At 42.2% G+C, this 26359-nt stretch overlaps 1 protein-coding gene across 1 annotated transcript in view; it reads left to right on the top strand.

The window, feature by feature from the left end:
- Positions 1-26359, top strand: part of LOC126179459 (ankyrin repeat domain-containing protein 29) — a 597930-nt gene that overhangs the window by 546109 nt on the left and 25462 nt on the right. The window contains exons 4-5 of the mRNA XM_049924610.1: positions 23362-23460; positions 23789-23887. Of these exons, the coding sequence (XP_049780567.1) occupies positions 23362-23460; positions 23789-23887 (198 nt within the window). The remainder of the gene's footprint in view (positions 1-23361; positions 23461-23788; positions 23888-26359) is intronic.

The following is a 26359-nucleotide window of genomic DNA, read 5'->3' as shown; positions in this document are numbered from 1 at the left end:
TTTACGTGTAAAAAAACACGTTTCTGTGGGTTTTTTCACGCGCGGCAGTTCTGTATTTCAGACTAGGGCGAATCGGTTCAAATTTTGTAAGAAAGCAGATAAATAAATGTAATTATTGGTCGTCCTGTTGTTTTGTGAAGCGTTATCCGTTGCCACGATATAAGAAACATGGTTCAAAAGACAATAAAAAACCTATACCGTATCAGTCGTCGCCAGAATCATTAAAAATGTACGTTGGTTGCCAAGGTATGGCGGCTAATGTCAAAATTACGGTTGAGTAAAAGTTGGGAACCAGAATGAGAAACGCTCCCACTGTAACATAAAAAAGGCGAAAGTGTCCTGGGCAGAGTTAGGAAGGTAAAAGAAGGGAACGAGCTTTTCGACTTATCTGGCAGCTTCAGACACTTTTAAATCTAAACAAACTGACATATTCGCGCTTTTTTACGAATTAACCTTACTTCCTCAGCGCAGGTAGCTCTTAGCTGCAGGGTGTGGGCAGATCTGCATCTTGCAATTTATAGGCTTAAGTCCAAAAAACCCAGAAGATTCGCCAGCCATAGTAAACAATACATGATATCATATAGCTGAAGTTCATATATGTGATAGCTAAAAAAGTCAGCGATAGTAAATAATATACACTCCTGGAAATGGAAAAAAGAACACATTGACACCGGTGTGTCAGACCCACCATACTTGCTCCGGACACTGCGAGAGGGCTGTACAAGCAATGATCACACGCACGGCACAGCGGACACACCAGGAACCGCGGTGTTGGCCGTCGAATGGCGCTAGCTGCGCAGAATTTGTGCACCGCCGCCGTCAGTGTCAGCCAGTTTGCCGTGGCATACGGAGCTCCATCGCAGTCTTTAACACTGGTAGCATGCCGCGACAGCGTGGACGTGAACCGTATGTGCAGTTGACGGACTTTGAGCGAGGGCGTATAGTGGGCATGCGGGAGGCCGGGTGGACGTACCGCCGAATTGCTCAACACGTGGGGCGTGAGGTCTCCACAGTACATCGATGTTGTCGCCAGTGGTCGGCGGAAGGTGCACGTGCCCGTCGACCTGGGACCGGACCGCAGCGACGCACGGATGCACGCCAAGACCGTAGGATCCTACGCAGTGCCATAGGGGACCGCACCGCCACTTCCCAGCAAATTAGGGACACTATTGCTCCTGGGGTATCGGCGAGGACCATTCGCAACCGTCTCCATGAAGCTGGGCTACGGTCCCGCACACCGTTAGGCCGTCTTCCGCTCACGCCCCAACATCGTGCAGCCCGCCTCCAGTGGTGTCGCGACAGGCGTGAATGGAGGGACGAATGGAGACGTGTCGTCTTCAGCGATGAGAGTCGCTTCTGCCTTGGTGCCAATGACGGTCGTATGCGTGTTTGGCGCCGTGCAGGTGAGCGCCACAATCAGGACTGCATACGACCGAGGCACACAGGGCCAACACCCGGCATCATGGTGTGGGGAGCGATCTCCTACACTGGCCGTACACCACTGGTGATCGTCGAGGGGACACTGAATAGTGCACGGTACATCCAAACCGTCATCGAACCCATCGTTCTACCATTCCTAGACCGGCAAGGGAACTTGCTGTTCCAACAGGACAATGCACGTCCGCATGTATCCCGTGCCACCCAACGTGCTCTAGAAGGTGTAAGTCAACTACCCTGGCCAGCAAGATCTCCGGATCTGTCCCCCATTGAGCATGTTTGGGACTGGATGAAGCGTCGTCTCACGCGGTCTGCACGTCCAACACGAACGCTGGTCCAACTGAGGCGCCAGGTGGAAATGGCATGGCAAGCCGTTCCACAGGACTACATCCAGCATCTCTACGATCGTCTCCATGGGAGAATAGCAGCCCGCATTGCTGGGAAAGGTGGATATACACTGTACTAGTGCCGACATTGTGCATGCTCTGTTGCCTGTGTCTATGTGTCTGTGGTTCTGTCAGTGTGATCATGTGATGTATCTGACCCCAGGAATGTGTCAATAAAGTTTCCCCTTCCTGGGACAATGAATTCACGGTATTCTTATTTCAATTTCCAGGAGTGTATAATCTCATATGGCTGAAGATAATAAAAGTAATAGCTAAAAAGGCTTTTCTAGGGGTATAAAATTTCTGGGGGTGGATTTATTCCTGGGGGATGCTAAAACTTTTTTTTATTTTTGGTTTGGGGGGGGGGGGGCGGATTTGATTTTTTTCCCCGATCGGACTATTTCTTCCCCAAACCCACCACTGTCACATCTATAGTGAGCACTGTAAGAACTAACAGAGACAAATTTATGTGCTTATAGAGAGAGTAGAATGCATCTACAATAGTAAGTATCCGAGAGTGGGGTTGTATCTATATACGACGTATCTCAGAGTGGGAACACATACAACCTGAACTCAATGACACGGTATGTCACATGACACTTCATGTCACATTGCACGACATGTAATCAGATCAGTTTACTTGACACGATGTACTATGTTACATGACATGGGTGCTACTATTAACAAGTAAAAAAGCGCTTATATGTCAAGATGTTTTGATTTAAATGTCTTAGAAGCTGCCAGATAAATCGAAAAGCTAGTCCCATTCTTTTATATTCTAATCCTGCCCAGGACCTATTCGCCTTTTTTGTACTATGCTACGAGCATTTTTTATTCTGGTGAATTACATGTATAAGTTAGTTGTCTAACTATGTGGTACCAAACACGAAGGCGTACTTTCATACAAACCTTTGGTTCAAAACATTTGACGTTTATTGTGCCGTGCAGCAGAGCAGTTGTGACTTCCACTGTAAAGCTCACGAGACTAGAGGCAACAACATAAATAAAATATACGAGAGTTGTTTGAAAATTATGGTAAAAAATCATGAAAATACTCGAGCCTGCAACAATCACTTCCTCATTTGATGAAAATTTCTTCCTAGCAAGCCAAAGTTTCAAGTTAGGGAACAAGAAAGGTCACTTGTGGCTAACAATGGTGAACAAGGTAGATGAGGAACCAGTTAAAAGTCCAGTTCATACACTTTCGCCATTGTTATCGCTGATGTGTGGGATGGTGCATTGCCGTGGCGAAAGAGCACTTTTTTGCGTGCCAACCTTGGTCTGTTTTCAGCCACTGCAAGTTTCAGAGGATCCAACAACGAAGCATAATGGGGTCCAGTTATGTTTTTGCCTTTTTCCAAGTAATCTATGAGGATTACTCCTTGGGACTCCCAACAAACAATGGCCATCACCTTACCAGCTGAAAAAATGGCCTTTGCCTTCTTCGGTCCACTATCACCAGCCTTTTTCCATTGTTTTGTCGACTATTTGGACGCCGTTGGATCCAGATCTCATCAACAGCCACAAATCGGCGCAAAATTTCTTGTGGATTGCGATTAAACATCGCCAGACATTGTGTTGAGTCGTATGCGCTTTTGGTCGACTGTGAACAATTGCAGCACCCACCTCGCACACAGCTTCCTCATAGCCAATCCTCTGTGCAAGGTATTATGCACTCGCTCAGTTGAGATGCCTGCAGTCTCAGCAAGTTTCATACGGCGGTGTTGACAATGGTTTCCTTTCAGGTTACCTCAATTGAACGGCTGGAGCCCGCTTCGTCTTCAGTCCAACCACGTTTAAATTCATTAATGCAAAAGTAAATGGCATTCAATGAAGGTTCAGGGTCCGCCTGAGTTTCATCCAATTCAGTTTGGATTTGTGCGGCAGGCCAACGTTTGAAACAGCACGAAACTCTTGTTTTCTCCATTTTTAATCGCAGTCGACACACTGACCAATTCAGACGGCTGTCTACTGTACGCTGTACGTTGTTGAAATTCTTTATACGACCCTTGGATTAATAAAGCTTACCAGCCATGAAGACACAACAGAAATGTACCATTCTTTCACAGAAATTTACCATACTTATAAAAATACCTTCGTATTCCAGCTACAGCACAGTCGAAAGAAGTATTTCATAAAATTTTGACTATCTGCAGAACTCGCCCTATAGAAATTATTCAGAAAACCATTTTCAGTTCAACGCAAGGTACCATAATTTGCAAATACGGACACTTGGCTCCAGTGTCTTACCTTCTGGATATTTTTGAGATTTTGGAACCCAACCTGCAGCCAGATATCACGTCTTATGTACTGCGAAAAGACGAAAGTTTAAGTTTGTAACGGAGTAGGACAGATCATAAGGGAGTGCTGGACTGGCGCTCGGGCCAGAAGTGGCAAATCGAGTCTGCACATGAGGTCTTATGGACTGACTCGCTTGGTCATTTGGTGTTTACGGAAACTAGGCTATAGAATCAATTCTCTTTCCAACACACTGTTTAGATATGTCAGAAAGGTTCTGTATATATCAAGTTCTACTTTGTAAGTGATACATAGAAATAAAAACTGCTTATTTGTTGTAGTCCGTTCCCATAGCTGAATGGTCAGTGTAAAGGGATCCGGCTTCGATTTTCCGTCCTGCCAGGGACTTTTCCTTGGTGGAGGGAACTCGTATGGGGTGCACTCTGCCTAGTGATGCCAGCTGAGGAGATACTTGATTGAAAAGTAGCGGCTCTATGGTCTGGTAAGTCGGCGACACTGCCGGGAGAGCGGTGTGCTGACTACGTGCCCCTACATACCCCATATGCATGACGCCGAATGTCAGAAGATGACACGGAGGCCGGTCGACATCCCTTGGACCTTCAGGTCCTGGACGAGGAACTCGTTACGTGTTTCAGTCAACAAAGACAAGCGACTGTTGAAAAATATGAGATATGTAATGGCTGAATTCTTATTGCGTTATTGCTTTATGCAAGACGAATCAGCTATTCTTAATCTAGCGAGAAGTTGTAGTTTTCCAGAGTTTGTGCCTATGATCAGAGAAATGGTATGGCTTGCTGCGCCGGCATGTGCATATGGTTTCGTGGGGTACTTGTTGCTGATTTCCATTCGACGGTATGATAATCCATGACTATACCGTACTGACGTACCCTCGTGAACGAGTACTTGCAACACGAAGACATCCCACAGTCTACAGTGACTAGCCGTTTCCTCGTACTTGAATCTAATTGAATATGCATGAACACTGTCAGTAAGGATCATAGCTTAACTGTAGAGGGCTATGGGTCTGGAAGAGAAGAATTGAAAGAAGGAATCTACCTATTCCAGACTGATCAACGAGGCTACCGTTCATAAGGACTCATACCCTTGGACTAACATCATCGTCAGCGTCAAATGCGCCGAGTGCACGATCCGCTGATGGATTGCCAACGAACTTGGGAAACTATTGCTCATTCTGCTGACCAGAAAGTACGTATCGTCATTTTTCTTCCTATTTGTGATAAATTCTGGTGATGAATATGTCTTCGTACACAAGGGTTCAAACCACAACTGGCCGAGCGCTGTGAGGCGTCTGGGACTCCCGGGCTTCCTTCATGATTTTGATTGCTAGTCTGCATGAACTTGATTGGCCGCGCATTTTGAGAAATTGCTACGAAACTTCACATTGACAAATGTTTGAAGCTTCAGGATGTAATGCTGAGCCTATTCTTTATGAAAAATGAAAGATAAAATCGAAAGTAAGATTCCTTATGAAAGAAGGCTATGGAAAGGAAAGGAATCACCCACAAGAAACAACCAAAATCTCAAAAAAATGGTTCAAATGGCTCTGAGCACTATGGGACTTAACATCTATGGTCATCAGTCCCCTAGAACTTAGAACTACTTAAACCTAAGTAACCTAAGGACAGCACACAACACCCAGTCATCACGAGGCAGAGAAAAAGCCAAAATCGCAGAAACTGCAGCATGTCTGATACTGAAGTAAAATCGATAACAATTAAAACCAGCGAGGTCGCCGAAGAAACATTTGAATGCAATAAATGCGGGGAAACAGACTAAAACAGAAATAGGTGGATGTAGAGGGCGAAGACGTATGAAATCATCTGCGTAGCAGAACTTGACGCCTTTAGATTGGTTTTATTTAAAAGAAGAAGATAAAGCTCGTTCAATATACAGTATTATAATTCACTAAAGGGTTTGGAAGAAAGGCTGAAGGTGTTATTTCAGAGGTTCTCACTCCCAGAATAACACTTCCTGTCGTTCGAGGCACGTTATTGACGTCTTCAATTTCTTAAGCGGAAATCTCGATATATCATGGTCGGATGACAAACAGTTTCGAAATTAGTATGTCGATCGCACCTTCGACGAAATTGCATTAGCGGTGATAGCGCTTCCGCCTACGGAAAACACGTTTATTGCGAAACATCCGTCTTCTCCCGATAACGAAATCTTAGCTTGCGATTCAGTGGACATCCTGCTACTCTTTGACACCATTACGTGGTCGCTCCGGTAAATTTACGAAATTCCTATTTATAACTGTGCTGAAGGAACGGATAGAAAGCAATGCCTTATGATAACGTTGTCGATATATAGTATATTGAAACTGTGGATTTATTTATTGTTATGTTCTTTCAATTTGGCTTGTTATGTTCTCTAAATCTGGCTTAAGACCATCGTTCACTGGGCCAGCGTCATCATGTGAGCTTCGATTTCGGATCCAGCACACAGCAGTTTCCTGTTTTGGAATTTGATTCTCCATTTTTCTAGGACGGACACACATCTCTCTGTGTCCGTCCGTCCATCCTAAAAAATAGAGAGAGAGGGGGGGGGAGGGGGGCACGTCACATTTTAAAGCCCACGTATTCCCGTTGACGCTATCCAAGTATCACTGAGAATGGCACACTCAAATTTTTAGCCGACATGGAAGATAAACTGTTGTAAAATGGAAGACCCGAAAATGAATTCCCTGATCATCTTAACATAATGGAGTATAATACATATGGAGCCTACACGTCTTAAAGTTCCTCAACATGTGCTTCCACCTATTGTGGTTCAAATACAACACTGAGTACGTAAGTGTTTTCAACAAGCAGCTGAATGACTACGAACATGAATCTGGGACCTCCGTTTCCCGCGGGCAATGGGCTTTCCAGCTGGTTCAACCCCAAATACTTTGTAGTTCAATACAGTCTGCCTTTCTCTCCCCCCTACTTTTCCACGCTGCACTAACCTGTCTCCTACGTCTTCTATGGACTAACATCCGACGGACAAAAGATATGGCGTAAAACTGCTTAACCACTTCCTGGGGATTAGTTACACAACGAATCATTACGCTGCAGGGGAGTGAGCGTCTAATCATCCTAGTAAGTTAATGGCAAAGACCTGTTTTTGAATACCGATACGTCACACAGTTTTAAAGTATGGGGAAGATTCTGAATGCCGGCACGCTGGGAGCTACGGATCTGCTCTTTCGGTCATCGGTATTAGATATTTTCTGTTTTCCTATATACTAGCAGTAACAGTGTCTCTGGCAGACGTACGTCAACGAAGCTCTCGCTAAGTTATGTGATTAATATTGAAACAAAAGCTAATTTAGTTAATATTATATTTTAGACTAGTGCATTTACTTCTTCGCTAGGCTATCTATTAAAGATTTCGCATTTCTGAGCTTATTAATAACACAAAGAAAGTATTTCTTAAAGGCCGATAGTCGTCGATTTTGTTTACATATTAGGCATAAATTTCGGACGAGTTTAGATTTTTTTTACTAGGCTTAGCGGTTCAGAGTTAAATTAACTCGGGTCTGTCATACAGACCTTAGGTAGTTACTTAGAACTTTCGAAAGTAAGTTTAAAAGTTGGTTTACATTAGCGTTTACTTACGTATTGGTACAGGCTACGAAACTTCAATGGTCTGTGCCAAGTTATTATCTGCTTGTGTAAATTTTTCTATCAAACCATGTATGACAAATGTGGTGGTTGCCGTAGAAATCTGAAGGAGGGTGTGTTCTGTGAAGACTTAACGATTGCATTGCGGCGAATGTATCGGCGAGGAAACGGGGGTAGATAATGAGGCTCCTCCATGGCACATTAGTTACGTAGAAAGGACAGAAAAATCGCTGAACAGGAGGCAAAGACTTGTGCCGTTAAGGCTGAATTAGAAAACGTGAATTTGGAATTATGTAGGCTAAGGGAGGAAAAAGAGATGGAGTATTGGGAAAAGATAGCAAGCAAAGGGCGAAAAAGGGAAACTGTTGAAAAACTTTAGAAATTCCGTTAATAAGTCAGTTTGGCGTGCTAGCTGAAGTAGTGGAGGAAGGGTCTCATACAGTAGCTGAATGTAGTTTGAAGCAGAATAGTAGCTTAAAGAAAAAAAAGACAGGTCAGGATCAAATCAGAATAGGAAAAGAAGAATTCTGCTTCTAGGTAGCAGTCGTGGGAGGGTGTAGGCCAGCAGCTTCAGGAGAAATTAGGTGAAGGGTACCAGGTCACAAGTTTTGTGAAACCAAGTTATAGCCTTGGACAGGTGACAGAAAACTTAGGTCAGGTATGCGGGGACTTTGAGAAGGAAGATCAGGTAATTGTAGTTGGGAGAGTAGGAAACAGATAAAGTATTAGGAATGACATGGTCAAAATAGGGGCAAAAATTGGACACATAAATGTGGGGTTTGTGGAGGTCTTTCAGTGACACGATTGGCCCTGAGTAAACACTCCTGTAAGGCATGTTAACACTGAGCTTAGCAGAACACTCCAGACAACAAAAAATCTCACGTGACTGTTGTTCCAGTTGATGCTATTGGTAGGTGGGCGATACACTACACTTGGCGAGCACCTAAATAGGAAGGGGAAATATAAGTTAGCTACTCTATTAGCAGATACTGTATGGGGGGCCACAGCCACAAAAGGGATGATCCTTACAGTTAATGGGACTAGGCTGACAGGTTTTTTTAGGTTAAAGCCAAAGTCCAGGCGGACAATAATCAAGAAAAAATAAGAATAGAAGAAGCTTCAGGTACACTAAATAGGGATAAAGCTAAGGCTAGTATCAATTTACTTCCTCAAAATATCAGAGGAATAAAAAATAAAGTAGATTACGGTTCAAAATGGTTCAAATGGCTCTGAGCACTATGGGACTTAACATCTATGGTCATCAGTCCCCTAGAACTTAGAACTACTTAAACCTAACTAACCTAAGGACATCACACACATCCATGGCCGAGGCAGGATTTGAACCTGCGACCGTAGCAGTCGCGCGGCTCGGGACTGAGCGCCTAGAACCGCTAGACCACCGCGGCTAAAGTAGATGCGCTATTAGTGAGATTGATATACTTTGTCTGCCTGAACACCGTGTAACTGTGGGGATGGAAAGCGTCAGTATAAAGGGGTATAATTTAGCATCTTACACTTTCAGATCTAGCATGGATAAAGTGGGAGTTACCATTTACACAAAACGAGGATATAAGTACAAAAGCAAATTTTGTGTCGATCAGCACTTTGAAGTTTGTGCATGTGAACTACAGCTAGATAATGTAGTGTTGATATTAGCAACAGTGTACAGGTCCTCATTAGGAGATTGGGAGCTACTTAGAAAAAAACTTTGACTTCCTATTATGCTGTCTGTCAAACAGAAAGAAGTTATTAATCTGTGGCCATTTCAGTGTAAACTTTCTAAACAATTCTGTAGGAAAAGTGAACTAGAAGTGTTATTACTGACACACAACTTATACTCAGTGATAAATTTTGCTACATGTATAGCTCAAGACAGTAGCACTGTAATAGATTATGTATTTGTGCAGCAAGAGGATGTAAAACTAACACATGCTTTCCCTGTGATAAATGGAGTATCAGACCATGATGCACAACTGATTAACTTACAAAACTTAGCAGGGTGTACAGTTCAGAAACCATTAAATAAAAGTGTAAGGCTGGACAGCCCGGTATCTATAGAGCTCTTAAGAGAAAGTTTAAGAAATGTTAATTGGGGAGATGAATGTAATGAGCCAAATGCCGATGATAAATGCAACGTATTTCTTGATAAATTTATATCCCATTTTGAATACTGTTGCCCCCCAAAAATTAATAAACGTAACACCGAACAGGTTTCAAAGAAACCTTGGATCACTACAGGTATTAAAGTGTCTTCAGAAAGGAAAAGAAAATTGTATGAAGCAGCAAGAATTAGTAAAGCCTCAGAAGTAATTTTACACAATAAAAATTATTGTAACATACTGAGGAAAGTTACCATAAAACAAAAAATATGTATATTAGAGATGAAATTAACATTAACAACTCAGCCAATAAAATCAAATCAGTATGGGATATTGTTAGAAGAGAGACAGGAAAAGTAACCACTAGAGTAGAAAGTATTACTATTAAAGAGAATGAGCCCATCTTAACCAACAGTACACAAGTAGCTAATGTATTTAACAATTATTTTTAAGTGTAGGTGAAAAAATTGGTGAGAATAGTTCAAAAGAAAAAGCCATGCAATACATGGAAGAGTCAGTTTCGGGAAGTCCTAGTCAGATTAATTCTCATCTAACAACCTCTTGTGAAATAAGTAAAATCATTAAACCTTCGAAAAGTAAAAGTTCTGTTGGAGTAGATGACACCTCTAACAAGATATTAAAACCATGTGGAGCAGTTACAGCTGATGTTCTAAGTCTCATTTGTAATGCATCACTAAATCAAGGTATATTCCCAGGCAGGTTATAATATGCCATTGTCAAACCTCTCTACAAAAAAGGAGATAATATGCCATTGTCAAACCTCTCTACAAAAAAGGAGATAATATGCCATTGTCAAACCTCTCTACAAAAAAGGAAACACCACAGATGTCAATAATTACGAGCCAATATCCTTGCTCACAGGATTTTCAAAAATTATCGAGAAAGTAATGTACTCGAGTGGTTAGCCATCTCAGCAGTAATGGCATACTTAGTAAATCACAGTTTGGATTTCGAAGATGCTGTTCCGCTGAGACAGCAATATGCAATTTCGCTGCCCACATAATAGTCTTTAAATAGTAAAATGTCACCAATATGCATTTTCTGTGATTTATCTAAAGCGTTTGAGTGTGTGACCCATAACATTGTTACAGAAATAAGTCATATCTACAGAACAGGAAGCAAACAAATTTTTTTATATGGTTTAAGTGATTTGAAGAAGTTTCCCAGTTCATCTAACTGGGCTGAAATTACATTAGGTGTTCTACAGGGTTCGATCATGGGCCCCTTCTGTTCTTTATATATGTGTATGATCTCCCTTTTTATCTGTAAAAAGAAGCTAAACTGACACCATTTGCTGATGATACAAACATAATTATTAATCCAGTAAAAGAAACTCCAATAGAAAGGGACACAAATAATGTCTTTGGAAAAGCTATTGATTGTTGTTCTGCGAATGGGCTTGCTCTGAACTTCGAAAAAAAAAAAAAAAACCAGTACATCCAATTTTCTTCTGCAAGGAGTACAGTGCCTTAAGTAAATATAACACATCAACGGAAGTCAGTAGCCAGGGTAGAGCATACTAAGTTTTTGGGTGCACATGTAGATGACACTCTTAATTGGAAAACTCATATTTTGGATCTCCTAAAACGACTAAGTTCAGCAGCTTTTCAATCAGAATAATTGCTAGTTTTGAGAATGTAGAAATTAGCAACCTAACATACTTTGCACACTTTCACTCTCTGATATACGGAATAATATTTCGAATACGGAATAATGTGTGGCTCATAGTCGCACATATTATAGGCATCTCTTTAAAAGGTTAGGAATTCTTACATCGGCCTCACAGAACAGTTACTCAATAATGAAATTTGTTCTCAACAACATGGACCAGTTTAAAAACAACAGTGACATTCATGGTTATAATACAGAAGAAAGAAAGACATACACTATCCTCTACTTAACCTATCTTTGGCACAGAAAGGGGCAAAATACTCTGCTGTAACACTTTCAATGGAACACGAAAATAACTAAACTCTTCTTATCCATACATTATGACCCAGGAATTTTACTATATTTCGGTAATCGCTCTCTTTTTCTATCCCGTGAGCGACGTCAAATCGCCATGATCAGACATGACTCGACAACAGGCACTGGCTACAATTCCAGTGCCGGAAGAAATTTACATGATAGACATTTGACTATCAAGGAGAAAAGAAGTAGCGTTGTATTATTTTGGATCGCCAATCATTGTCCTTCTACATTCACCAGTTGAATAAGGGAAATGGTCACCTGCGCGTGCCTTTGTGTTCTTTGTAGGAAGTAGACAGTACATTGTCACCAGGTACCGCACTCTCTCTTGCATTTCCTTCTACATTTCATTTGTAAAGACGCAAACACGACGCTGAATTTCACGAGCAATGTGCTGCGTCCACATTCCTGCTGCCTCGTTGTTCACGTAGAAGGGAGGCGATAGAAATTTTACTACGATCTTGCAATGAATTCTATAGTAATTTCGAAATTGACAGAATGATCATCGTCTGAGCATCACAGTTCAAACAATTTTGGTATATCATAAAACGTGGTTTACACCAGAGCGAACTAAGCGAGCGAGAAATACCGGTATCTCTGGTGCAAACGGAAGTAGTATGTACGAGAGCAAACAGCATCCGATTGTGTTCGGTTCGTATTCGCTAGTGTTCATTCGTTTTCCGCTGGTCGTCGGTCTTTTGGCGAACCATAAAAAAAAAGTGCGCGCCTCTCCGCTTCAGTGCTGACATTATAAAACTTTCCTATGCTACAGGGTAGGTCTGTCTCGTCTACTCTGGTTGTTGACGTAATTTGCCTGAGCGATGGATTAGTCTGGAGAGAATGCAGTGTTGCTGATAGAAGAACTTAGATATCGTGAGTACTTCTGGGGTCCAAGAGATCCACAGGACAAAGTCCGAAGGAAAAGAAATGTGACTGGTAGAAAATCGCACTCAAAGAAACAAGAGAGGACGTTAGAAAGACTGTAAATTCAATAGATGTTTGCACCACTCGGGAACGGGGTGAATAAGCACAAGCTTTGTATTTCTTTTTATTAAAAAGGAAAATCACAATCAGTTTAAATGAACGTAAACAAGTGTCAAACTAAAACTTCCTGGTATACCAAAACTGTGTGCCGGATTGAGACTCGAACTCGGGACCTTTGCCTTTCGCGGGCTAGTCCCCTACCAACCTTTTTTTTTATCTCATTTTGTTTTATATTGTTCGTTGAATTGTTCGGGTCCCGTCCGATGACAACCGTTTAGATTCTTCGTTGATTCATTCACTCAGGTTTGATGTTGTAGGGGGTAGCTAACCCCATGGCAGAACACGCTAAGCTACCGTGCCGGCACCAACTGAGCTACCCAAGCACGACTCACGGCCCATCCTCACAGCTTTACTTCTGCCACTACCTCGTCTCGTAACTTGTAAACTTCACAGAAGCAGGAGAGATTCGGTGAAAGTTTGGAAGGTGGGAGACGAAGAACTCGCAGAAGTAAAGCTGTGAGGACGGGCCGTGAGTGGTGCTTGGTTATCTCAGTTGGTAGAGCACTCGCCCGCGAAAGGCAAAGGTCCCGAGTTAGAGACTCGGTCCGGCACACAGTTTTGATCTGCGAGAAGTTTATAGCAGCGCACACTCCGATGCCGAGTGAAAAATCTCATTCTGAAGCGCCAAACTAAATCTGTTATGCTAATCAAAATCAAAAATATTAGAAAGACCTGATCATTCTCGTTGCTTACTTTCATGGTAGCTGTAATTACATGGCTAGTGTATCACTGTTAGAGTTTTCATGATAAATTAAAATTGTTTACCTGGGATCACGCTGTCAGTCCTCTGAGAAACTATATAGCACATTTTATCAAGTAGCCTATGTGACAGGTTGTATGTATATTTTAATTTCATTAATCAAATGTTGATGATAACTTCCTTGTACGTACTTTAATGAAGTCCTTGATGGGCTTCGCATATGTTGCTAAAGATTTCAGAAACTATCTGAGATACAGTACTACTGAAACGCGAAACCATTACTAACGTAAAGGCGTCCAACTGATAAGCAGAGTGCAAATGCTGAACTTCCTTCAGATTATTTTACTCGTCGGTAATTAATGTTCTACTTTTAATATTTTTCTTTTCGATGAGAAGTCAGAGAAAAGAGCCAACCGACGTATGTGCAAAGCTCTCGAAAGAGCTAAGAGAAGCTGAAGTTGCAGTTCAGTGTTAAGCATTTCAAGCTTACTTACAAATTGACACACTTAAATTCTATTTTTCCTACGCCGTTTTGCTTACTTTGTCGAAAACTGTGCACTCGCTACGCAAAATAATCCTCACCAAATATCAAAGATTTGTGTAGTGGCTCGAACTATCTAGGCTGATTTCGTGAGGATGTTACAGACTTTCAGAGATAATGGAGAAAGGTAAATGTATCAATTTGAGGTACTGCATCCTGGTCTGGAAACGGCAGATTCGAAAGTTACAATCGTTCTCATACCTCTGACAACTGAATACATACACCGCTATTGTTGTTGCTAAGATTGTACGTTCCTGGAACATATCCTATTTGTTATTCGTCAACGAATGTGGTCCCATCATGATGGAACCCACTTCACTTTGTACTCAGGTTCGTTAACATCTGATTAGACATACACTGAAAAACGGATGGGCAGAGGAGGCCCTGTTTTGTGACCAGCACGTTCACCCGATTTCACCCCACTCGATTTCTTTTTGTGGCGCCATATGAAACGTCTTGTGTGCGAGACGCCTGTTCAGACTGAAGAGGATCTCCTGGCACGAGTTCCCGCTGCCTGCCACACTATGCAAACGACGCCGTGGTATTAGAACGGTTACGATAGAACCTTGTGTGGCGACGCCATGCCTGCATTGTCGCTGGTGGGGGCCTGTGGTAAATGTGGCAACTTGTGCACTTATATGGAATTCACTGTTAGTAGGTTAGTAGGTTTTTTAGGTCGTAAAAAGTAAATTTTAGCCGTCTAAAATAGTCTCTTTCAGTAGTGCGTTTAGGCTACGTAAAGCTAAAAATAGGTCTTCAAAAGTATTATTCTGAAAAACTAAACAAAATGTAAAATACAGTGTTGACGTAATGAGCCATATTATTATTCATTAAAAACAAGTAAAATAAAATACGCAGTCGCACAACACAGCAAACATTATACTACTTTAATATTTAGACTGGTCCGAAAATTTTTAGTTTTTCCAAGATAAAATAATACAGTGTAAAGCAAATACACACATCAAAGAAACTTGTGCATCACCCCGGTTCCCAGAACTGCTGAAGATAGACGTTGAATATAGATATTGTATCACAGACACAGTCCCTTTGACTGTTCAGAAACGTCATTAAACCCACCCAAAGATGTAAACAACCGTGCATGAGCAGCGCCTATTAGATGAAGGGGGTCCGACAGCCGATGAGTTCTAGTCATTCGACCAGGAAAGAGGTACACGTCTCGTATTGTTTGTAGTTCAACCATGCCTAGTCGGTCAATACAGCGGTTCGATCGCGTCCGCATTGTTACTTTGTGCCAGGAAGGGCTCGCAACAAGGGAAGTGTCCAGGCGTCTCGGAGTAAACTAAAGCGATGTTGTTAAGACATGGAGGAGATACAGACAGACAGGAACTGCCGATGACATGCCTCGCTCAGGCCGCCCAAGGGCTACTACTGCAGTGGATGACCGCTACATATGGATTATGACTTGGAGGAACCCTGACGGCAACGCCACCATGTTGAATAACGTTTTTCGTGCAGCCACAGGACGTCGTGTTACGACTCAAACCGTTGGCAGTAGGCTGCATGATGCGCAACTTCACTCCCGACGTCCATGGCGAGGTCCATCTTTGCAACCACGACACCATGCAGCGCGTTACAGATGGGCCTAACAACATGCCAAACGGACCGCTCAGGATTGGCATCACGTTCTCTTCACCGATGAGTGTCGCATATGCCTTCAGCCAGACAATCGTAGAAGACGTATTTGGGGACAACTCGGTCAGGCTGAACGCCTTAGACACACTGTCCAGCGAGTGCAGGATGGTGGAGGTACCCTGCTGTTTCGAGGTGCCATTGTGTGGGGCTGATGTACGCCGCTGGTGGTCATTGAAGGCGCCGTACCGGCTGTACGATACGTGAATGCCATCCTCCGGCCGATAGTGCAACCATGTCGGCAGCATATTGGCGAGGCATTCTTCTTCCTGGACGACAATTCGCGCCCCCCTTCGTGCAGACCTTGTGAATGACTTCCTTCAGGTTAACGACATAGCTCGACTAGAGTGGCCAGCATGTTCTCCAGACATAAACCCTATCGAAGATGCCTGGGATGGACTGAACGAGGGCTGTTTATGGACGACGTGACCCACCAACCACTCTGCGGGATTTACGCCGAATCACCGTTGAGGAGTGGGACAATCTGGACCAACGGTGCCTTGATGAACTTGAGGATAGTATGCCACGACGAATACAGGAACGCATCAATGCAAGAGGACGTGCTACTGATTATTAGAGGTACCGGTGTGTACAGCAATCTTGACCAAAACCTCGGAAGGTCTCGCTGTATGGTGGTACACCATGCATTGTGTGGTTTTCATGAGCTATAAAAAGGGCGGAAATGATGTGATCTACACTATTGGCCATTAAAATTGTTACACCACGAATATGACGTGCTACAGACGCGAAATTTAACCGACAGGGAGAAGATGCTGTGACATGCAAATGATTAGCTTTTCAGGGCATTCACACAAGGTTGGTGCCGGTGGCGACACCTATAACGTGCTGACATGAGGAAAGTTTCCAACCGATTTCTCATACACAAACAACAGTTGACCGGCGTTGCCTGGTGAAACGTTGTTGTGATGCGTCGTGTAAGGAGGAGAAATACGTACCATCACGTTTCTGACTTTGATAAAGGTCGGATTGTAGCCTATCGCGATTGCGCTTTATCGTATCGCGACATTGCTGTTCGCGTTGGTCGAGATCCAATGACTGTTAGCAGGATATGGAATCGATGGGTTCAGGAAGGTAATACGGAACGCCGTGCTGGATCCCAACGGCCTCGTATCACTAGCAGTCGAGATGACGGGCATCTTATCCGCATGGCTGTAACGAATCGTGCAGCCTCGTCTCGATCCCTGAGTCAACAGATGTGGACGTTTGCAAGACAACAACCATCTGCACGAACAGTTAGACGACGTTTGCAGCAGCATGGACTATCAGCTCGGAGACCATGGCTACGGTTATCCTTGACGCTGCATCACAGACAGGAGCGCCTGCGATGGTGTACTCTAAGACGAACCTGGGTGCACGAATGGCAAAACGTCATTTTTTTGGGTGAATCCAGGTTCTGTTCACAGCATCATGATGGTCGCATCCGTGTCCTGCGACATCACGGTGAACGCACATTGGAAGCGTGTATTCGTCATCGCCATACTGGCGTATCACCCGGCGTCATGGTGTGGGGTGCCATTGGTTACACGTCTCGGTTACCTCTTGTTCGCATTGACGGCACTTTGAGCAGTGGACGTTATATTTCAGATGTGTTACGACCCGTGGCTCTTCCCTTCATTCGATCCCTTCGAAACCCTACATTTCAGCAGGATAATGCACGACCGCATGTTGCAGGTCCTGTACGGGCCTTTCTGGATACAGAAAATGTTCGACTGTTGCCCTGGCCAGTACATTCTCCAGATGTCTCACCAATTGAAAACGTCGGGTCAATGGTGGCCGAGCAACTAGCTCGTCACAATACGCCAGTCACTACTCCTGATGAACTGTGGTATCGTGTTCAAGCTGCATGGGCAGCTATACCTGTACACGCCATCCAAGCTCTGTTTGACTCAATGCTCAGGCGTATCAAGGCCGTTATTACGGCCAGAGATGGTTGTTCTTGGTACTGATTTCTCAGGATCTATGCACCCAAATTGCGTGAAAATGTAATCACATGTCAGTTGTAGTATAATATATTTGCCCAATGAACACCCGTTTATCATCTGCATTTCTTCTTGGTGTAGCAGTTATAATGGCCAGTTTCCTGTACAGGTTCTGGAACCGAGGTGATGCAAAACTTTTTTTGGGTGTGTGTATATCCATATGTTGAAACATCTGTAATATGAAATTTAATAAATGCTGGATGGTGCGTTTCAAACATTCAGAACATAGTTGGCTTCACAGTAAATAACTGAAACCTTTCTAGGTTTCCCAGAAAAAAATCTTATCCCCTGTCAGTCTTAATTTGAACTCCGAAAAAAGAACGCTGCACAACAACGGATGTGACAGGGGCGTACTTTACTTTCGGGAAGTGTTGGACGGGAAGCATGCAATCAGGGCAGTTGGATTTTGCGCTGGTACGTAATGCTGCTTCGCACAAGTCCATCAGACCGATGTTTTTGTGCAAAATACTTCACCTGTCGCTTCATTAATTTTTTTAACTCCCTCCAGTAAAGAAATGTTCTTGTAGATAGAGCTACCTGAACCTCCTGTCACTGAATAGATTTTTGTTACAACTCGAAACTTTAAAAAAAATCTAAACTATGCATATTTTAAAAACCTTTGTGCTTTGTGCTACGGGTATCGCATTTTCACATTGCTTACTTTTCCTTTATGTCGCAATTGAACTCATAAACGTGAAAATTATGACCATTTGAGTCCCGGCGTCTCAGCATAATTTTAAATAATGTTCATAAAATAATCTGCTTACAAATGCTCTGGAGCCAAAAAAGTGAGACGAAATACGCAATCCCGAAAAAGCTGGAAAAATCTAGAAGCATAGAAACAAAACAACTAGCCTATTTTTTGCATGCTTGGTAGGATATAATTTTTTCATCTTTCGTATAGTGCTGGAACTCTGGCAGCCACAGTCCTATACGACTAAACTTTGAACTGGGTGGTCTCGATATGTTCTTCTCTGGAGCTTTTCGCGGACTGAAACTAGAACAGATTTTGAACAATGAATATGTTACACTTCATACGTTCATCAGTACACTACGTATTAGTTTAATTTACGGGTAGGTAACAAAAATTCGACAGTGACAGTGACCTCACTTTCATACAACGATAGGCCGTGTACAACCTTAACCAAGGAGGGGTGTGTGATTTTTTACTACAGTGGATAGGCAGCTTTAACTCTCCTCTTGCGTACGTGTTATTTTCATCAGATGTCAGTTCAAACCCTGCGAATATTTTTCTTTGTGGAAATAGTATTCTTTGAGCTAAAGATTCTTTTTTGTTTTCAAATATCGAATTTACTTCTCCCACCTTCGATACTTGCAAACAGTTCTAATCTTTTGAAAACACAGAAACTTTATGTTACATTGAAGATATAGGTACCTTTTACAATTTTAAAGCTGTAATAGGCCTAAATAGACGTTAAAGTCGACATAGGCTCCTTTAAGTGCTTTAAAATTAACGGTTTCGTGTTCCATTAGTCATGAAACATGTAAGTACGAGTTTATTTGCAACTAGGAACTCTGGAAAAGAATATGTTTTAACCTAAAGGTCCGCGGTCTAGTTATTTTTATGCCATACACTTAGGACATTCGGCCTCTCTGACAGCAGGTTAGGTGCGTCGTTAGTAGTCCATCAGCAGGGGGAATTTTCGGAGTGTATTGGGGAGTATTCAGCGGGAGAACAAACATTGCAAGATTGCGCTAGTCTGCGTCATACGGCCCAGTTCCTCACATCATGGTATGGGATGCATTGGGGTACACAACACTATTACCTCTGTTTCGCATAGCCAGTAATTTGGACAGCCAAATTTTGCTGCAGATCTGAAGATAATCATTATAGACCGTAACCGGTAGTCTGATGACATAAAAATTTGTGACCATAGACATGAAGCAAAGAAAATTTGCTATCCTTCTTCGTGTTTCAGTTTTATCGGCCAGCAGTAGAGTTGTGGAACTGCCTGAGCCCATCGTACACTATCATAAATAAGCGTAGAATATGGTAGTTTTCCTATTAGTTTTGGTAATTTAAGGTTTTACTAGTATTATCTGTACGTATTGGGCATTACGTCATAACGATCGCGTATTTTACGCATGCGATCAGTGTCTCGCTAAAAACTGGAAGCGGTGAACCGCCTAGAAACTGAATGAGGATATATAAAGGGCCACGTGACCTTCGGAATATTTTTATTCCATATAGTTATCCTCCTGACTGCTACGTAAAATAAACAGTATTTATAGCGAAATTGAATTCAGATTTTATTCAGAAAATTGTTGATTTGTAACATGAAACAAAGGGATGTTGTAGTAAAATTGAACAATAGAAGATTTATCATATAGAGCTAGAAAACGGAATTTCCTCAACAAAAAAGTAAAATTAAAAAAAAACCAGCAAAACAAAAATATATCAAACATCGCCCCAGTACTTCGTCAAACTTATACTAAACAAGGTTCTGTTTTTCATAAACAAACTCTGTATTTATCAAAAAACAGGAAACTCTTGCCTTTGCTCCTGATGAAGAACGTTATATTGAGTACAAAATAACACATAAACATGCAGAAGTCACGCGAACAAGTAATTTTTATTACTTACAAACTTATTGTAAGAATATAAAATACACAGGAGACTAACACTGAATGATGTGCGGTTCTCATTATTTGCGAAATAAACACCCATCAACCAAACAAACAAAGAACAAAGAGAAGTCGTCGGCTCCGGCTCAATTAATTAAGAACGATGAGCTTTATCGTGGTGAAGGTGTCAGCTATCCACAAGTCCGACCGTTTGCATCTCAGTACTTCATGAAGGCGACGCAAAACCTCTTCATAGTACTCCTTGCTAACATAAGTATTTTTTGGGGGGCGTATTCGTGGTCGGACGTCGTGGAGTCAAGAAAGAGTCAGCATGACTTTCACATGCACTATTTTTACATGCGACACATCTCCGCGGGAACCGTTTTTCGCTGTCGTGTTTACATGTTAAGGTCTGAAAAGGATTTGCTTGCACAATTAAATATGACGCCTGGAAAAAAGCTGGTACAGTTGATGATTTAGTCAGCACAGTCGCTATTTCTCTGCAGCTAGACGAGGTATAAACAGATTCAGTGTAATATTTCTACTTGTCCTTCAGTGTACAAAAAGTCATTCCGTCCCCATTGGCTGAACATTTTTGAAAATAAGATGAAACCTGACAGCCCACACACGTTTCAAAACCGGTTACGTTTACATGGGAGAAAAAATCGATTGTGGAGTAGGAAAACCGGCAACCAGAAACGGATTTCCAGAATCGATTTTGAAGTGTTTACATGACCACCCAGAAGCGGTATTGGGAAATAGGTTTATGAAATCCGGTTTTGGGAGCCCTTGTAAACGGGGTGAGGGTTGCGTACCTGCCTCGCCGTTTTGGTTCTCGGAGACGATGGATGTCTCCTTTGAGACGACTGGATTTTTGTTTCTGGGTCATAATCATAACCACAGGATTCATCACTAGTGATCACTGTGTTAAGAAAGTTGGGATTCCTGTTCACAGTATGCAGCAAGTCCTGTACATCTCCGAAATTGCTACTGCTCAGTTGTTAGCGACTTTTGCACACATTTTGCTGAGATCCTGCCCAGATCCAAATGTTCAATTGAAATGGAATAAATGGATACAATATTAATTTTAACCTCGTCTGCAAATTCATTCGTCTATGCTGCATCACCAGGGTCCTTACGTGATCAATAACAATCCCAATTTGAGGATGTTGAAGCCTTACCTGAACGTGATTCACTCTTCACGGATGAGCGGCCGTCTTTGAAGCTGTTGTACCACCACTTTATCTTTATGGTATCTTTATTTCCGCGTCCCCAGACTCTTTCACATGCACTATCTTGCGGAGTGTTTCAACTTCAGGATCAAGCTTAAATCAAAATTGCATAGGTAACATATTTAAGTGATTAACATTTCAAAAGCACAGTTTAATGTAAGCGCGAGATAAGCCATTGCAAATGTGAAATGCCAGCACATTAAAAATCGTGTAGCAGCCAGAATGTTGAATGCAAACATGCAAATGTGCATGTATTGTGCTGTACAGGGGCCGGATGTCAGTCTGTAGGGTGGAGAAAAATGGTTCAAATGGCTCTGAGCACTATGGGACTTAACATTTGAGGTCATCAGTCCCCTAGACTTAGAACTACTTTAATCTAACTAACCTAAGGACATCACACACATCCACACCCAAGGCAGGATTCGAACCTGCGACCGTAGCTGTCGCGCGCTTCCAGACTGAAGCGCCTAGAACCGCTCGGCCACCAAAGGCCGGCTGTAGGGTGGAGTTCCATATCTGTTGCACTTGTTCGGTCAATACAGAGACGGTTAATGCTATTTGTAGATGGCTTTTGAATTGTCATGCGATGATGTCCCATACATGCTCGAATGGAGATAGATCTAGTCATTGAACAGGTCAAGGCAACATGTTGACACTCTGTAGAGCATGTTGGTTACCACAGCGGTATGTGGGCGAGCGTTATCCTGTTGGAACCCTGTGGAATGCTGTTTCTGAATGGCAGCACAATAGGTCGAATCACTAGATTGATGTACATAATTGCAATCAGGGTGCGTGGGATAACCACTAGAGCGCTCCTGCTGTCATACATAATTGCATCCTTGACCATAACACTACGTGTCGGACAAGACGTGTCTAGCAGGCAGACAGGTTGGGTGCAGTCCTCAACTGGCCTCCTCCTAACTAATACGGGGCCATCACTGGCACTGAGGCAGAACCAGCTTTCATCAGAAAACACAACAGACCTCTACCCTGCCCTTCAGTGAGCTGTTGCTTGACACCACGGACGTCGCAGGTCAATGGAATACGTGCTACAGGGCGTCTGGCTTGGAGCTATCCTTAAAGTAATTGATTTGTAATAGTTTGTCGCGTCACTGTGGTGCCAACTGCTGCTCGCATTGCTGCTGCACATACAGTACAGTGCAAAAAAGCCATACACCGATCACGATGGTCTTCCCTCTCTGTAGTGCCACGTGGCTGTCCGGAGCCTGGGCGTCTTACGACAGTACGTTCCAGTGACCACCGCTGCCATTAGTCATGTATAGTGGCTACATTCCTGCAAGTCTTTCTTCAGTATCGCAGAGACGACATCCAGCTTCTTGTAGCCCTATTACATAGCCTCATTCAAACTCAGTAAGATGTTGATAATAGAGTCTTTTTCACCCTGAAGATGTTTTTGACTAACGTCAACTCACCACGTCTAGTCTCAAAGGTAACTAACACTCACGACCACTACAGCGTGTATTAACCTGATTTGCGTCCTAATGGTGGCACTACTATGATGCGACTGGTGAGAAATTTGAATAGAGATCATCTTTCATATGTAGAAACACACCTGCCAAGTTTCATTTACGTTGCACAACTCCTTCTATTAGTGTATTTGTTGATAGTTGATTCATAAAGTAGATGTCATATAAAACGCCAATTATCAGTAATAATAGCGGTACTGGTACGGTAGTCTTAGTGTTAAAGATGGCGTGCGTTCCTTTCTTTCTTGTAGTCGGTATTTTAAGTTGGGAATTTACTTGGCCCGTTATGAATTAATAAGAGTTTTTTTTTTTTCATTTCTTGCAGACTGGAACGACAGCATTGTTCTTCGCTGCACAGGGTGGCTTCCTGGATGTTGCACAGGTTCTTCTGGACAACGGTGCACCTGTTGACTCAGCCAGTGTGGTTAGTACAAAATAAACCATGGAACAGGGCGTTAAATGTATGGCCAGTTACTCTTAGGTCGTTGCATGAACGCTATATTCCTTTGTCCTGTTAATGTTTATGTAGAACATTTATTGATCCAACAATGGTTAAGCAGTAACGTAAAGAAAATGATTAACCAATAAGACATCAAACTGCACAATGAATCTTTCAGGGCATCACTTTTGCCTGTACATAATTTGTGTTCAACTTACAGGCCCTAAATTATCATAAATGTCTTAAAAGCTGTTGAGTTACGGCCCTGCAAGAGTTGCGATAACGTAACTGTACTTTTTTATTTTTATTTTAGGATGGAGGCACGCCACTTTTTGTTGCTTGTCAATGTGGTCATCTAGATGTCGTCAAGGAACTGGTGAACAGAGGAGCCAAAGTTAATACTTTTATGAAGGTAAAGTGGTCAGATAAAATGTCATATGGAGGCATGAAACGTATGGGCCAAATATTGCTGTATGTCGTATAAATTACACTAATGTGTATTTATATTTTAACAGATACCTGTTTGCTGCCGTTATGTTTCATTCTGTTCGTTAAGACTTGGAGAGAACACATTAAATGTTACTCATGTATTAGTGAAAGAATTATCAGCTTTAGTTTCAAGACTGACAGAGGTTTCTTTGTGGTAACTGATGTCCATGGTTTATAGCAAGAAAAGCTATAGAAGGTCCATGACTTTTACAAACACACGTAGATGTCACCGAAAACACAAACAGTAACTACTACAGGTATGTCATAATCGCCAGAGACCTTAAACTAGAGAAACTACTGAATAAAGATAAAGAACTAATTTTCCAGCAGATCAGTCCATCAGAAACCTTACGTCAATGGGATGAGAATCTGCTTACAACTAAAGAAATTGAAGCAGAATGGTCCATGTTTAAATCTACAATAGATAATATAGCTGGTGAAGTTTTACGACTCATAAGCACAAGAAGAAAGGCTAGGGAACTAACGATGTTTCTATATAAAATGGAGGTCAACACAAGGACAACTGGTTTGGGAGAAATACCAACCACAAGCAAGTGTAGTGAAAAGATTTATAAGGGAAGCACAAAGAGAATCATAGGACATATATGTCTCAAACATGGAGCACAATGTATTGTACATAGGCTACAGACTTCAGCTTACGAAAGAGTGAAACATCTCAACAAAGAAAAAGCTACTGCAAATCTCACTTTTTGACAGTATTGCTAACATTGGTTATGAAGAATTACAGGCTGCATTAAATGAAAATAGAAGTAGAAAAGCAATCCTAACATGCAACTGTTTCAGTAAGCATCTGTGGTACCAGTAGCTAAAGAAAAGCTCCTAGAAAGCCTCAACCAATGCTGGAAGAAAACGAAAATCCCAAACCAATGGGAGAAAACTATTGTTATTACAATTTAGATGGTGTCTGGGAAGAGAAGACGAATATTCAAGTGCTATAGAACATAAATTTATTGAAAATTATTTTTTCCCCTTTAATCGGTGTATTGTTTGTGGTTTAACATAACTGCGTAGTGTTCTGCGGCCAGAGTCAGTTGACATAAAGTTTTCTGGCTGTGGTACCGCTTCACAATGTATAAAACTACTGCTGCTGGAGAAAAACCAACGTTTCGGCCATGGTTGCAGCGGCCTTTTTCTGGTTATACTGGTCTGAAGGCCGCTGCAACCGCGCCCGAAATGTTGGTTTTTCTCCAGTAGCAATGGTTTTATACATTATGACGCGGTACCGTACCCAGAAAACTTCTATGTCGTCTGTTTGTGGTTTGTTCACGTACACTCTTGATTTCGCAATTCCCCATGCAAGAAGTTACAAGGCATAAGATTGGATAATCTGACATTCCATCCCTGTCTGCCACATCAAGAGATAATTTTTTGAGGAAACTTTGCATTCAGCAGAGCAATCATTTCATGGGATGTGTGACATGTTGCACCATCTTGATAAAACCAAAACTCGTCGTTTTCATCAATAAGAGAGGAAAACAATCAGCACGTTTCGGTAATGGTCGCCTTTTACAGTGAAGGCAGCTCCCTCATCTTTTCAGAAAAGTTCGGGCCGATCACTCCTCCTGTCCAGAACCCATTGTGGATGCATCTCATCGTCCATAGTCACTCGCGGATTCTCTTTAGCCCAAATTATGCAGCTCTGCTTCTTGGTGTATCCATTGATGTAGGAGTGCGCCTGATCTGAAAAAATTATTCTTTTTGTGAAGTTTTCATTCTCCACTTGTCGAGCCAAGACCCATTGAGCAAATCAATGTCTCTTTCCATAATCTGTAGGTTTGAACTCTAGTGTGAGTTGAAGCTTTCACGCATTTTCAGATCTTTTGCAGGGATTTAATGCAGTGAACTTGGTGATAAGTTCAATTGCTAAGCTTGTCGACGAACCGATTTTCTGTGGCTTATTGTCATATTGTCACACACAACAGCCATGTTTTCTTGTGTTCAAACAGAACGCAGTCGTCCAGTGTTTCTTAATGTTTGAAATGGAACCCATGGTCTCAAATTTCCAGATCAACTTCCGAAATGATGATTCGGTTGGAGCAGCATTACGTCATACCACTTGGATATGTTGCTCAGTTGTCATCTGCTACCGGGCGAAAATATACATCAAACAACAATGCTCACCACACACAAATCACTCTATTAATGGGAAGGATCACAAATAACAAACATGAAAAACCCACGGCTGCCAACCATATGACAAAAGATGCAAAATTCAAATTCCTCCTTATTTCCTGGAGAACCTGTACAAGAAAGGATATAGGACTGATGTTAATAATGCCAGAGGAATCAACCTTTTGAACTCTGGATATACTTAAGCATTATACATGAATATTCACTTCTCTCATCTGCCAAATCATCGATATACTTTTGTAGG

Source organism: Schistocerca cancellata, chromosome 1 (genome assembly GCF_023864275.1).
Source record: "Schistocerca cancellata isolate TAMUIC-IGC-003103 chromosome 1, iqSchCanc2.1, whole genome shotgun sequence".
Taxonomy (NCBI): Eukaryota; Metazoa; Arthropoda; class Insecta; order Orthoptera; family Acrididae; genus Schistocerca; species Schistocerca cancellata.
This window is presented reverse-complemented; position numbering and strand designations above follow the sequence as displayed.